The sequence below is a fragment of the Balaenoptera ricei genome, chromosome 3, assembly GCF_028023285.1.
Source record: "Balaenoptera ricei isolate mBalRic1 chromosome 3, mBalRic1.hap2, whole genome shotgun sequence".
NCBI classification, from domain to species: domain Eukaryota; kingdom Metazoa; phylum Chordata; class Mammalia; order Artiodactyla; family Balaenopteridae; genus Balaenoptera; species Balaenoptera ricei.
The window spans coordinates 114,318,401-114,332,399 of record NC_082641.1 but is presented as its reverse complement, the minus strand read 5'-3'; the positions used below and the strand labels follow the sequence as shown (position 1 = coordinate 114,332,399).

At 51.9% G+C, this 13,999-nt stretch overlaps 1 protein-coding gene across 5 annotated transcripts in view; it reads left to right on the top strand.

Annotated features, from left to right (window-relative positions):
* Positions 1-8,449, top strand: part of TRPC7 (transient receptor potential cation channel subfamily C member 7) — a 124,055-nt gene extending 115,606 nt beyond the window's left edge. For all 5 annotated transcript variants that reach the window (XM_059919486.1, XM_059919490.1, XM_059919489.1 and 2 more), the window contains 2 exons: positions 6,213-6,288; positions 8,280-8,449. In XM_059919486.1, coding sequence (XP_059775469.1) covers positions 6,213-6,288; positions 8,280-8,449 — 246 coding nt within the window. The remainder of the gene's footprint in view (positions 1-6,212; positions 6,289-8,279) is intronic.
* The last annotated feature ends 5,550 nt before the right edge of the window (positions 8,450-13,999 follow it).

The following is a 13,999-nucleotide window of genomic DNA, read 5'->3' as shown; positions in this document are numbered from 1 at the left end:
ACGCAAACCAGTGGGTGCGTGGTAGGGAGAGGCAGGCACGCAGGATGGCTCCCAGGGATCTGTCTTAAGCAACCAGGTGGATACTGATGCCTTCGGTAAGCACCTGACCTTAGACTGCCAGCCGGCAAAGTCTGTTGTTATAAAAGTTAGGAGAACTTTTATGCTTACAGATCTTGCTTTGCTTTTGGAAATTAATGCAAAATCTCTGTATCCGTTTGCATCAGCCAGTGATAAATGGTTACTACAGGTTATTGATTATAAAAGTGCTGGCCATTCTTTTCCTGCTTTCCCACTCCCAATGACCAGCAGTTTTACCCATGCTGACCATTTCCTATCAGATGTAAATCTGAAGCTGTCCTGAGTGTTCCTTCAGGCCAAGGTGATATGACCCTGGTGCCAGCATCCCCGAGGGAGCCATTACAGACTTAGCATGTTCCAGACACAGGTCTCTGATTGAATCTGCAACCATATTTCAGAAGCTAGCTGTGCAGTTACGAGGAGTTAAGTGTACAATTAAGAAACAGCCCATCCCTCGTAGCACTTATAGTTTTATCAGGTGACATGGGCTAAAAATTGGCAGAGGGCAAGTCTTGTCTTTAATTGTGCACAAAATTGGACCTGACCAGTTTGATCTGCTTTGAGTTATTTTACAGGACAAATCCTTTGGTCAGGGGAAGGATTTTTATTTCTCAGCTTCTCGGAGAGAAGTAGAGATTATCTGTGCCACAGAAAAGATAGAAAACCCTAACAGGGGCTTCCCTGGTGGCGCAGTGGTTAAGAATCCGCCTGCCAATGCAGGGGACACAGGTTTGAGCCCTGGCCCGGGAAGATCCCACATGCCGCGGAGCAACTAAGCCCTTGTGCCACAACTACTGAGCCTGTGCTCTAGAGCCCGCGAGCCACAACTGCTGAGCCCATGTGCCACAACTACGGAAGCCCACGCGCCTAGAGCCCGTGCTCCCCAACAAGAGAAGCCACCGCAATGAGAAGCCTGCGTGCCACAACTAGAGAAAGCCCGCGTGCAGCAATGAAGACCCAATGTAGCCAAAAATAAAATAAATTAGTAAAAAAAAAAAAAAAGAAAAGAAAACCCTAATGGATTAGGGCCAGATCTCTCCTGGGTTTTGAGCAGAATCAGCAGCTGACATCAAGGAAGGCAGCTGATGTGGTGAATGTCTATACCCAGGATGGATCCTTTATGAACGAGGACACGTTCCAGAGCAGTCTTGAGCAATCCCATTTCTGTCTTTCATCCTCACTGGCTGAGTCCCTGCAGCCTTCAGTCTCCCGGAGAGCTTCCTGCTATGATTACACAGATTAGCCGGTTTGCAGCTTCAGGCTACTGATGGCCTGGGAAAGCAGGCTCACCCTGTATTTTGTGAATCCAGCAAGAAAAGCCTGGGGCGACTTATTCAAATCGTTGTCACCAGAAAGAAGACAGAAAAACTGGGCCAGTGGGCGTCAGAGGGAGAGGGCTGAGAGGACAGTGGGTGGAGCAGAAAGCATCTTGCATTTGTACATTCGCACCTTGCTCAGTCCTTCAAGGTCAAGTCTGGGCATCTTCCTGAGCTATCATCTGCTCCAATAGGAGTAAACATTGAGTTGACACAGAAAGGCAGCTGGAGCAGACTAGACACTAGGGCATGTGCGAGAGGCAGGATCTGTAACCCCCACTGAACAGCTGAGGGAATTCAGGCTTCGTGGCAAAGGTCACACGGATGGTTGAAGTGAGATCTGTCTGACTCAGAAGGGCACCCCTCTTGCACCCCATCACGCTGCCAGGGCACTGGCCCCTTACTCCTCTTCACAGTGTCGGAACCTGCCCTGTTTGTGTCTGACAGCCACTGGGAAGAGCTCTATCTGAGCCTGGCGGGGAGGAAGCTAGGAACGGAAGGTGCTTTTGCTATCACAGGGCAGCAACCGGTACAGAATGAAGGATTTGGGCAGGGATCTAAAAATGGCTCAACTGATTTCTTGGGCCCACTGGTGGCCTTCCACGCTGTATTGCTTTCCTCTCAAAGCAACTTCCAAAAGTGCCAAGAATGTGAGGAGCCCAGCTCACGCCCTCTTTCTTACCATCCAGGCTGCACCCACAGCCTTCATCTCTCGGAGCATGTATGCTGTCAGCCTCTCACTGTCGAGGTTCTGAGACATTCTGGAGCGATCCCGATAAGATAAAAGCCCCGTCGTTGATACATGTGTAGTTGTTAAGCTTGTTTCCTTTGTGTCTCTAGTGGATCTGGCTGATTGCTCAACCTTAGCATGTTGGGTGTTTATTTTAAGCTTGTCATTCCTTCAACTTATTAGGGCTCTCTGTTATAAGGGAAGGCAGTTCCTCCAAACTTCAGAGGCTCTCTGTGCTTTGCTTTTCTTAGGCTTCCAGGGATCTGAATTGTCATTTTTCACAAAATTGCTTCCTTGCTTTTGTAATTTTTTTTTTTTTTTTCCCAATCTGGGCTCTGTGGACATGAGACCAAGCAATGGAACAAAACCATGATACCAGCAAAATGGCCAAAGTGTGCTTCCTATCAAAGCTACCCTTGACCCGTTCCAAGATCTGGCATGTCCACCTGTTGGGGTGTGTACAGACTTCATATACTCAGTCTCTGAGGATACATTTCATTCATGGGCAAAGCAGACAAGCTGCATCACAAATGAATCGTAGAACCTAGGCACAGTCCATCACTGAAATAAGCCCCAACTTTTATGATGCAATCCCTTCCCCAAAGCCCAGTGGGGAGTCCTCTCTTTTGCCTTCTAGATGACCTTTTCTGTAGAGATTAAAGCCAACAGGATAGACAGCTTGCCAACGCTGATTTCTTCCACTCTGGGGTCTGATAAACCCCAGTTTAACAAATGACTTGTCCTGTGATCCATTTTGCCCATTCTCTTCCAAATGTTCCTCAATGTCTCTGTTCCTAGGTGGCGGCATTGCTTTCCTCTGGATGCTAATTGGTTTGCCACGTTCAGCATGTGTATTCTCTTCCTTGTCTCTGTCCTCAGCTGCCCTGGCTGCACAGAGCGGTCCCTTCCATCCCCTCCTCACCAGCAGCAGCCAGAGGCCACCTGGCTCTTGGAGTCTGGGCAGGGGAACTGTGTGCCTCCCTGCCTGGATGTGGGTCTCAGTGTCACAACCATTCTTACCCATCGGGCACCTCAGTATTAGTTATTTTTCCTGAGTAAGATCACTGAATATACTCATCTCCAGTACTTGCTAAATGCCTCAGGGCAAAGTGGGCCAAGTTGGCACTGACAAGGGCGTGTTAATTTGGGGAAAAAGTTTATTATCTCCATGAAGTGAAAACTCTATGGAAGCTGGCCAGGAAGGGTCGCAAACTCATCACAAAGGACCGTGCTTTTCCTCCACATAGTGAAGTAGGGGAGGCTTTTGATGTCCATCTTTTCTGCAAACAGAGGTCCTCTGTAGCATCCACGTTAAGAGAACTTTGGTCATTTTCTAACCATTTCAGACTTGCCGGGGACGAGACTGGCATCTTGCTCCCACAGATCCCAAGTGGTCTAACATGCATGTGCCAGAGGGGAGGCTAGGTCCTCATCAGAGCATGAAGTCTCTAAGCAACCAACAGGTGGTCACACTGTTCTCCCTTAAGGTACATGTCACTCCTGGGAGTGAACCGGGGTGCGGAGGAAGGTTAGAGGCTCCCTGCGTGTCTGCCATGCTCACGCGATTCTGCTTCCATATTAAACCTCTAAAATCCTAATCTGTGGTGAGAGGCTTAAAAGCAAACCCTTGCTGCTCTCCCCTTGGAGCTGCAGGTCTGCAGAAACCACAGCTCAGATCAAGCATGCCAGGGTTCAAGAGCAAGCCTTGGGCATTTAGGACAATGACATACCAGTGACCCTCTTCTTCTGCGGGCTAACAATCCATCCTCTGAAATCTAGCTGAGGCTTCTTCTTGCATAAAAGACTTTGTGCTTTGTAAAGGACAGATTGGTACCCAGAAGCGGTCCAAGCCCCCTGTGACCAACAGGAGCTAGTTTCCTGCATCTCATCTCCAAAACCATCGTGCACTTAACCTTTTTCTGAAGCTTGGACGAAGCCTCAGCTTTGGTTTCCATTTTGGTTAAATCCCAGATCTGCCACTTTCTGGCTGTGTGACCCTGGAGAAGTCACCTCGCTCTCTGAGCCTCAGTGACCTCATCTGTAAATGGAGACGACAACCCCCATCTCACCTGGTTTCTGGGAGGATTCCATGAGGTCATTTTGTCAAGGAGGATAACACAACTCCTGGGCTGCAGGAAGTACTCAACAAATTTGCATTAATAATAAACACATACTATGAAATCTTTTAAAGTCATCAGTTTAATCATGTTGCACTAAAACACAATGTGCACATGAAGCCAGGAGGATGACAGTTGCTGCCGTAGCTATGAAAGGATTCTGCTCAGCTCCATCACAGAAAAGGGAGCTCTCCACTTCCACTCTCTGGCTTATAATTTTACGTCGTAAATATACAGTCTGTTTAATTGATGGATCCAGAAATGGAAGGACCTCTAATTCTTGATGTTTTCCTTTAAAAAGGCAACAAACTTTAACTAGATCCCTTTGTCTTATGTCAGTCTGAAAGTGTGCAGTAGAATACTTCCAAATTTCTTATTCAGTAGGAATGTCAGATACTTGGGTATCTGGTTTGTTGGGGTTTTTCCTCCATGAGAACTGGTTCAGGACAAAGTTTATTTTGTTTTGTTTTTCCAATTCAAAGTGAAAAGAGCATCATTGAGTCCCACAAAAGGCACAGATTCTTAAAACTTAGGTAACCTGCCTTATTGACTATGAGGACATCAGTGAGAAATCTAGCATTGCAGTTTAACCACCAACAGGACAAGACCCAGGCCTCTCAGAGAAGGAGCAGCACGAAGGCAACTCGCTAATGAACTGTTCAGCCTGAAATTAGAGCACGACACAAACCACAGAGCCAAGCGGACCACCAGCAGGGGCTGAGGAGGGGCAGAAGTGGCCCACATGAGCTGGCTCAGAGCTCAGGGTCCCGGGACACTGAATCATGGAATCACAGGGCTGGAGACGCCTCCTTGGCGAGGTTGTCACCATTAAAGGCCCCAAGGGAACCACCGGTTGATGATAATAATGAGATCAATCCTCCAGCTCTCTGCATCCCGTCAGCTCACTTCTCTTCTACTTGCAAGAAGCTTTTCCTGAGCCCAGGTAGTCAGAGAGAACTTAGCCACCTGCTTGACCTCACACAGCAAAGCTGGGGACAGAATTCGGGGCCCTTCAACCTAGCAAATGCCACCTCTGTCCCCTCGGTCCTCAGAGTGAGCAGGCAAGTCGGTCACCAGAAGGGACGCCGAGGAGCAAGGAATCCCCCCCTTCACGGTGCTGCTTGGCTCCTACAGATTCAGAAGGCTCGGCCACCAGAACATTTTTAGATCCTGCGATATCACAGTAACCCTGGAACGACTAACTGGCAAAATCCAAAGTTCACCGCCTGCAGTCTTTCTTACACTTGGCTCTATTCTTGGTGGCTCTTAAGTGTTCCTTCCTGCCTCCTTGGCTTATAGAATCTGGTATCTGCAGAATAAGTGGGACCTCCAACATGACTCGACAGTGTGACAGCGTCGGGCGGGTGGTGAGACTTCAGGGAAGCGGTATCTTGGCCAACCCTCCCAAGGCTGTCTCTGTCTCTGCCTCTGGTGGGAATTTTCCAAAGTACAGTGGACTGGTCCTCCGTGCCTGGCCCTGACTGTGGGCTACGTGAACCTCCTCTCCTCCCCAGCAGCTTGACGGAGGCAGCTCCACCGGGGCTGGCCTGCTAAGATTTCCTTACTGCCCCGTGATCGCATCAGTTGTTGAAATACAAGAAAGTGTTTCGGAGCTCAGGCCCCGAGAAGAGGGCATGATGGGCTAAGGTCACAAAGGCCAGGGTAGAGGCAGGCCCAGGACCCTCAAGCAGCGCCCGTGGATCTCAGGTGATTCTGTCTCTCTGCGTGGCTGGGCCTTCTGCCACTGAGAGTACGCTGTTTTCACATCCCGGGCTCAGGTGCTATTGAATCCAGAGGTACTGGAGCCTTCCCCACTAGGCAGGGCACCCCTTCAAAGTGAGGCATCAGACAAGGGAGGACCCCCAGTGCTGACAGGCGCTCTGCAGGAGGGAAGGCACTCACACCTACAGCACACGAGCTGCCTCTGCTCACCTGGGCTGGTTTGATCCCTTCCTTATGTTCACATTTCAGAAAATCATGAAACGGCTCATAAAAAGATATGTCCTGAAGGCCCAGGTGGATAGAGAAAATGACGAAGTCAATGAAGGTAAGCGATTGGATTCATTTGCCGTAGGGCGGAAGCCAGACGTGGTCTCACCAGGCTAAAGTCAAGGTGTTGGCGGCGGGGCTACATCCCTGTCTGGAGGCCCTGGGGAGGCTCGTTGGGCTGTTGGCAGAATTCAGGTCCACAGAGTTGTAGGACTGGGGTCTCTGTCCCCTGGCTGACCATCAGCTGGGGCTGCCCTTAGCTCCGACCTTAAAGCCGCCCCCCAGTCTTTGCATGTAGCGCCTCCACCTCAGCACCAGCAACAGGGCGCGGAGCCCCGCTCACACAGTTGTTCTGCCTTGTGCGGTCACGGCTGCCGTGAGTCGGCCTCATGTCCCTGGAGCTCAGGATGGCCCCAGATTCTTCATGCCCTGAGCACACATACAGACAGCAGCAGACCGTACACCTCTTTCAGATCCTGCGGCAGCCCCGGTTCTAGCTAGCTCTGTCCTGTCTAACCTCCTGGCTCTCAGAAGCTACCAACCAGCAGTTTCTCAAAGAATCTCCAACCTCAGAAGCACTTGATAAAAATGCGGATCTAGAGCCCACCCAGACCTAATGAATCGGCATGGCCTGGGGGTCTGCATCGTGATAAGGGTGGCAGGTCATCCTGATGCACACTGAAGTTTGCAAACTACATTATTTTCCCTGTGTGGGTTATTTTCCAGTCTATTTTAAGCAGTGACTCTTAAACGAAAAGCAAATTACCATACACCAGGTAATTAATCTTCATGAGACACCTGGGACAAGTATTTGCTACCTAGAAAGAGCCTCCTCCAAGAGTGAACGTACGAAGTCTCTCCCTTGCCAGGACCCCAGGGGCCTCCCGAAGGAGGCTAGTCAGTTAGTGACCCTCTGCTTCATCCTGGGACATCCACAGTGCGGCCTCAAGGTCAGCAATGACCGAATGACCCCGGGGCTGACACTGTCTAGGAGCCGAGCAGCAGCCCACCTACCCACCCCTACTGTTGGGTCTCAAATACAAAACTGCCGGGTGTCATGGCAGCTAGCTCCCCACAGTGTGTAACGTGATTGACAGGGATGTGACTGATTATAGAAGGCGGGGCTGCCCAGGTTCACGCCACTAGAATCACACCGTGAAACTGGGGCTCAGCGAAGCCCCCATGGAAGGAAAATAGGGGATGTATGCCTTTGTCAAAACTGGCCAAACTGTACCTTTAAGACCTCTGCATCTTCTGTGTATAAGGCATACTTAAAAAACACGTATGACTAATGTGACCCCAGGCAGTGGACTCCCACTTGAGCCAAGTCCAGTATCTCTCAAACCAGGAGAGAACCTTTCGACTCCCCTTTGTGGTTAATAAGAAGATTCCCACAGCCCAGGCCCATGTGGATTTCTAACCACATGGTTCGCTGTGGAAAGAAGTGGAAGACGCTACCTGTGGTCCCTTGCTAACGAAAGAGGAGAAGGCAGGCCTACCGTGGTGCACCGGTGAGGGGTGCTGCTGGCGTGGTGCGGACAGACCCTGCTCCTGCGAGGCGGCCTGTACTCCACGGCCGCAGTCACTGTGCTGAGCTGATCCCCTCAGACACTTGGGAGTTTCTCCTCCCTGCGACGACAGAACAAAACACGGAGCATGATGAGAAAAAAATGTTTCAGTTAACAAGGGTGTTGCTTAGAGTCTGGAAATTCTGCTTCTGATGGCTCCAAAACCAGCATTCTACCAATCGTGATAAAATAGGTGTTAGCAGTTCACAACCCTGATCTTGATTCTTCCATCTACCTCAAACCCTTAATGGAGAGCGTGACCAGGAATGGGAGGAGAGGGGTCTTAAGCAGATGAATGGTCCTTCGTCGGTAAAAGCTGAGTGGGATTTAGGTCAAAACAGAGCTCCCGTCCCCTCACCTCCACCCTTGGTGGGCTGGACCAGTAGCCTGACATTCTGTGGGAAGGATGCACGCCCCAAATGCCTATGGGATGAGCCCCTTCAGCGGGCTCATCTCACCAAAATCTCATCTGTCCTTGCAGGCGAACTGAAGGAAATCAAGCAAGATATCTCCAGCCTGCGCTATGAGCTTCTTGAAGAGAAATCTCAAGCTACCGGCGAGCTGGCAGACCTCATCCAACAGCTCAGTGAGAAGTTTGGAAGGAACTTAAACAAAGACCACCTGAGGGTGAACAAGGGCAAAGACATTTAACAGCCTGCATCGGCACCTGTGACTTCTACCAGCATTCCAAGGCCAGGTGGGATGCCCTGGCCACCAGCCCTGGTGGGGAGGGGCCTGGGCCACTCCTCTAGGACTGTAAGGGGACCAACTGGCTCTGTCCTGACCAGCCTTGCTGACATCTGCAGCCCAGTGGCCTGCCTGGACCCAGAACTGTTGTGAATCTAGGCTGTTGGGTGAGAAACTAGACCACAGGAGGAGGGGAGGAAGTGCCCCCCCGATGCATGTGACACCTTCAGTCCAGTCACAGTGACATAGGTCCCTGTGAGCAGCGCAGGCAAAGGCCATCTCGGATGCACACTCGTGCCCTCCCACTGCACACGGACCGCAGCGCTGTCTGCATCCAGGAAGCCAAACCACCTCATCCCGTGCAGCCCTGCTCACTCCCTCCCCGCCACCCACACACATCCAAAGGAACTGGGAGGTGTCCTGTGATCTATTCTTAAGTGCCAGATGAGAACACAGATAGCCTAACAGCAAAATCGCTCTATTTGTTTATATCAAAAAAAAAGGTTTAAAAATCCTAAATCAAAAATTGTACTGTAGGTAGCACTGTTCAGAGAACAACGACAAAATCCAAATGATGTATTTTTACCTTTATTAAAATTATCTTGTATTTACTATTTTTACCTGAAATGGAAAGAAATAAAATTACCTCATAATAGCCTGGGGAGCCTCTGTGGCTGCGCTGCCCTCCTGTTGTCCTGCGTCCTCTCTGGAGGTGGCCTTGGGCATCTGCTGCTCCGGGAGGAGAATGAGCAAGTGGGAGGGGGCAGGTACCAACCATGGGGGTCACGCAGCCAGGACCCCCACCTCCAAGCGTCTCCTCCTGTCCCCAGACCTAGTGACCCCAACCTCCCCAAGGTCAGGAAGGAGGCAAAGGAAATGGTGAGGGAAGCGGAACATTTTCTCCCGTCCCACCTCTCCCGCTCTCCCCCTGAGTGGCAGGGGAAACTTTCCTGCCTGAAAAACTTCCTTTCCTGATGAAAAGGAGCCTAAAATCTTTCCGGCGGGGCCTAGGTGTGAGTAGGGAGAGCAGCCACCAGAGGGCGCCCCAGTCCCGAGCAACGCCCATCCTGAGCGGGCTAGAGAAGATGCCGCTGGGCCCCCAGGATCACTTACTAGTAACACCGGCTGGATGTGCTGAGTGAGCACTTGCTGTGTACCAGGCACTGTGCTGAGGGCTCTGCATGCATCAGTCCACTGAACCATCACAGCAACCCTATGAGGAGGAAGAGGATCGGGTCATAAATTTAGATGCCTTGCAGACAACCTGGATGGGCCAAACAGGTGTGTATATGAGCGTTTCCCATATGCATATGTATGAGGAGACTTGTGATATGCAGTATATCTTCAGAGATAAAATTGTTTACTTAACTCTGCTCTAAGAAAAGTGCAGATCAACTGGGGTGATAAACAGAACTGAATTGGTCCCAGCATTGAGGTGGCGGGAAGAGGCCCTGACAACCCAGACAGCCACGCCCTACCTAAAGCGGGCATAGACGCCAAGCCCAGCTAATCGTTGCCATAAGGAATGCAGGCCCAGTTTTGCCAAATCTTCCCCATTTCTAGGGGGAAAAAAGCCCACATTTGTTGGGCCTTGGCAGCCAAGATGGGTGACTGGAGAAGCTGCCCTGAAATGTGACTCCAACCCAGGGCTTCCTGGCACCGGTACCCAGTGCTCAGCAAGAAGGAAGCAGAGGCGTCCGACAGGGATCGGGAGCACATGTATGTGCAGGGGGCTTTACGGATATAAACTCTGGTCCAGGAGTTTTTCCCCTGGGGTCTATGTGAGGGTCCATGGATGGATTTCAAAGAACCTGCAAATCCTGAAGTGCCCATCAAATTGTGAGCTTGTCTTTGTGAGGGTGCGTTGTTACGGAGAGAATACCTGCAGCTTTTCTCAAATGCTCATCCATGCTCCACCCACCCACCCCCAAAAGGCTGCAGATGATGACTGAATCCCTTCAGCAGAATTTCCCGAGTCCCTTGCTAAGTACTGGGGATGAGACACATATGTGTCCAGTGGGGGATAAATCAACTACTCTTCCCACAAAGCACATCAGCCTCCCTAACCAGGGGACAAATTACCAACACTTGTGGAAGATTTCCTTTCAGATCCCTCACTTATCATCATCAGAATGCTAATAAACATTTCTAAGATGCATTATTCAATTTCCCTATCTGCCTTCTACCAGAGGCAGCTGGCAACCCTATTTTTCAAATCCTGGGGTGCCCTTTTCCTATCAAACCCAAGTCTCCAATTTGCCCCTTAAGGAGATAAAGGAAAACAAGTCCCACTAAGTAACTGAAAACTAGGAACGAAAACTAGCGGCACCCGTTAGGCTCTGGCTGCCACATCTTGGGGGGTGACGGTGGTCCAGGAATGGATTCATGGTTGCCAGAGGGATGTGGAGGAGGGGAGGGACGTCTCTTTCATGGAACGCTGTTGGAGAGGCCTTGGAACTGAGGGCTGGCAGAGCTGTCAGCCTGGAGCCGGGGGCAGGCACTTAGTGGTTTTCCAGGCACTCACAACCTCCCTCACTTTCCCCCATTTCCTTGGCTCCTGTGGAATTAGCCAGGCAGGAGAAGCAGTTCTTGGAGAGACGGACGAAACAGGAGACAGAGGAATGGAGTCTGGGAAAGGCACAAGTACAGAGAGGGGGAGGAGAAAGGGCCCAGACCCCCCCAGACTCACACTTCCCAAAGCACCCGATCCGTCCCCTTGCAGCCCTCTACACAACAGTCATTATTTAGTCTGTAACTTTAGTGTATGCTTGTAACCTGTCTCCCAGTGCTTGTGGGGCTCCGGAGAGACGGCCCTGTCCGGGTTTCTGGGTAACCAGTGGTTAAGCAGCAAAGTCTCCATTGACTTGTCACCTTCTGATGGTTCCTAGTAGGACCTGACAGATCCTAGTAACACTTCCTGGGCAAAACCCCCCAATTAGTACCCAGAGCTATTTCTGAAGGAGGAGAGCTCACATACTTGAGAAAACACAGCTGGCCTCCTCTGCCCATCACAGAGCACCTCCCTCCGTCCCAAGGAGGCCCAGGAGACAAAACACTGGCCAAAGCAGCCCAGGCCGAAGGAGATTCCCTAACCTGGGTGCGACTCTGCAAATATTCCTCCCAGCGGCCGCAGGCCTGGGAAGCCCGTGACAGACACCTCCAGGTCTGCTTGCCTCAGGGAGGCTGAGACACCTCGTCCCACTCAGGAGCTCAGCCTCCGTTGTCTGGTTAAAAATAAGCGGCCTCACGGCCTGTCACTCCTGAAAGCACTCATTAATGCTTCTGTAAAGGGTAGAGCCTGAGGCTCTGGGGGGCTGACAGGAATTAGGAGTTTTGATCCCGCTGTGGCAGGGAGGCCACGCCCCATCCTATGTTTATCCCATCCCTTCCTCTTATCCCTTGAAGGGTGAGCTACTAGAGAGAAGGGACGCCAGGAGAAGCACGCGGACGTCAATCAACCCAGGCTGGTTAACTAGGCAGCAAACCCCCTTCCACCCTCTCTGCAGACACAGCAAGCTTCCGAGATTCCCCAACCTCGGAGCAGAGGCCGCCTGGCTGGCTCTTCCTAGGTAAATGAGCCGGGTTTCTCCTTCTGCTTTCCCACCACGGTCAAGCCACAGGGATGTCCCAGGCCCTTTACTTCAGGGGAAAAATGACAGAGACGCAGGGAAAAAAGAAAGGTGTCTAGGTCTTGGGTTCCCAAAGGCCTGAGCCTTTAAAGAAGAGAGAGGACTGAGGAAAGAATCAAAACGTTTGAGAGAAGCGGTGTTTGAGGAGCTAGGGCTCTCCCCTACCCAGCCCTGCTTCCCTCAGAGGGGGCGGGAGAGGGATGGAGGGGAGGGGGCGGGAGAGGGATGGGGAGGGGGCGGGAGAGGGATGGAGGAGGGGGCGGGAGAGGGATGGAGGAGGGGGCGGGAGAGGGATGGAGGGGAGGGCCTGAGAGCTGAGAGGCCAAGGCAGCCTGGCCCTGCCTGTGGAGGAAAAGTGCTCAGGGCCATAGAAATGGGACCACAGCTGGAAGGCCAGGTCCTCACCCAGCCGCCCTCCGTAGGCATCCAGGGAGGCAGGAGGAGGAGGGGGAAGGATGGGGCTCCCCGGAGCAAGCGGGACAGGCGTGGAGGGCACTCTCATTACAGTACGATTAAAAAGTGCGGATTCCACGTCCTCAGAGCGTCTGCATCAGGAATAACTGGGCCCAACGAGCCCATCAGCTGTGCCCACTGACAGACGAGGCCGCGGGTCCCGTGGCACTGACCCCCCACGCTCCCAGGCCAGCGGCCTGCCGTCCCAGCAGTGCGCTGGGGAAGCAGAAGGCCAGAGAAGGCCTCGTATATGCAAATAAAAGCGTGCCAGGACCCGTTCAGGTGTCTGAGTGCAGACTCAACACTCACAGGGTAGATAGCACTGCTAACTGTGCCGCTTCCACCCCACCACCTCCAGGGCCCTGTGTGCTCGTGGATAAAGCAGAGGAAGGCAGGGCAGGCAGGAGTGGGGCGGGGGAGGGCGTGGGCGTGCAGGCTTTGTACTGGCTGTGACCCCTCTTTGGCTGGAAACAGATGCCACCCCAACCGCAACACAACCTACCAGAGTACCCCGTGCCCCTGAAACCAACGCAGCCCCAAGCCGGGCGATCACATGCCTGCCCTGAGATTGATATCTATGTGCACACTGAGAAAGAGAGATCTTTTTTTCCAGTAGGGTTGCTGCACAGGGGAATGTGAATCTGGGACACCAGTAGACCCCTCCCTGCCACACAGACAGGCTGTCTGCAAATGAGGTCACAGATGAGAAATTAAGGAGAGGGAAGAAGTAAAGTTCAGAGGGGAGTGGGGAGAGGAGAAAAAAAGAGGGACAGGAAAGAGAGGAAAGGTGGAGAGGGGAGCTGTGCCACATTCTCACCCCTGATGCCCTTCTTCCTGAAGCTCTTCCTGCATCTGAGGAACTGTTCCAGAAGCCTTCTCAGCTTTGCTGCCAAATAAAGTCTCATGTTTGTTGATGCTAGTTTGCATTGGGTTTCTGGATGTCATTTACATCCTCAGAATCCTGATGAACACAGAAATGACTCTAGGACTTATTTGCCCCATCCTCCCCCTGGGGCTGTTTTGCATTTCTGTAGTTAGGTGAGCAAGGACCAGAAACTGTCAGGGTTATTCTTCTTGAGACTCTAAAGAAGACACGGTGGGTGATGGTATCAAGCTGGTTAAACTGTTCAAGAGTGAATCCACAAGACGCTGGACATACTGGCTGCTCTGGGGCCCAGGTGATGGGTGCAGCTCAGGACCGGGAGAGGACGCTTCTCCCTGATCCGCCCAGGCTCCAGTTCTGGAAGGATCCAGAATTGGCACCCTGGGCACGTCTGTGATGGACAGTGGTCCCAGTGAGGCACCTCTCAACAGCTTTGCCGGCAGTTAGTAGTGGGGAGACCAAGGGGGGCCAAAGCAGAAAGCGAGACAAGGCAGCGGGCATAGTGACTACACTTATCACCCTTGTTTGGGGGGCTAACCACTCAGAAAC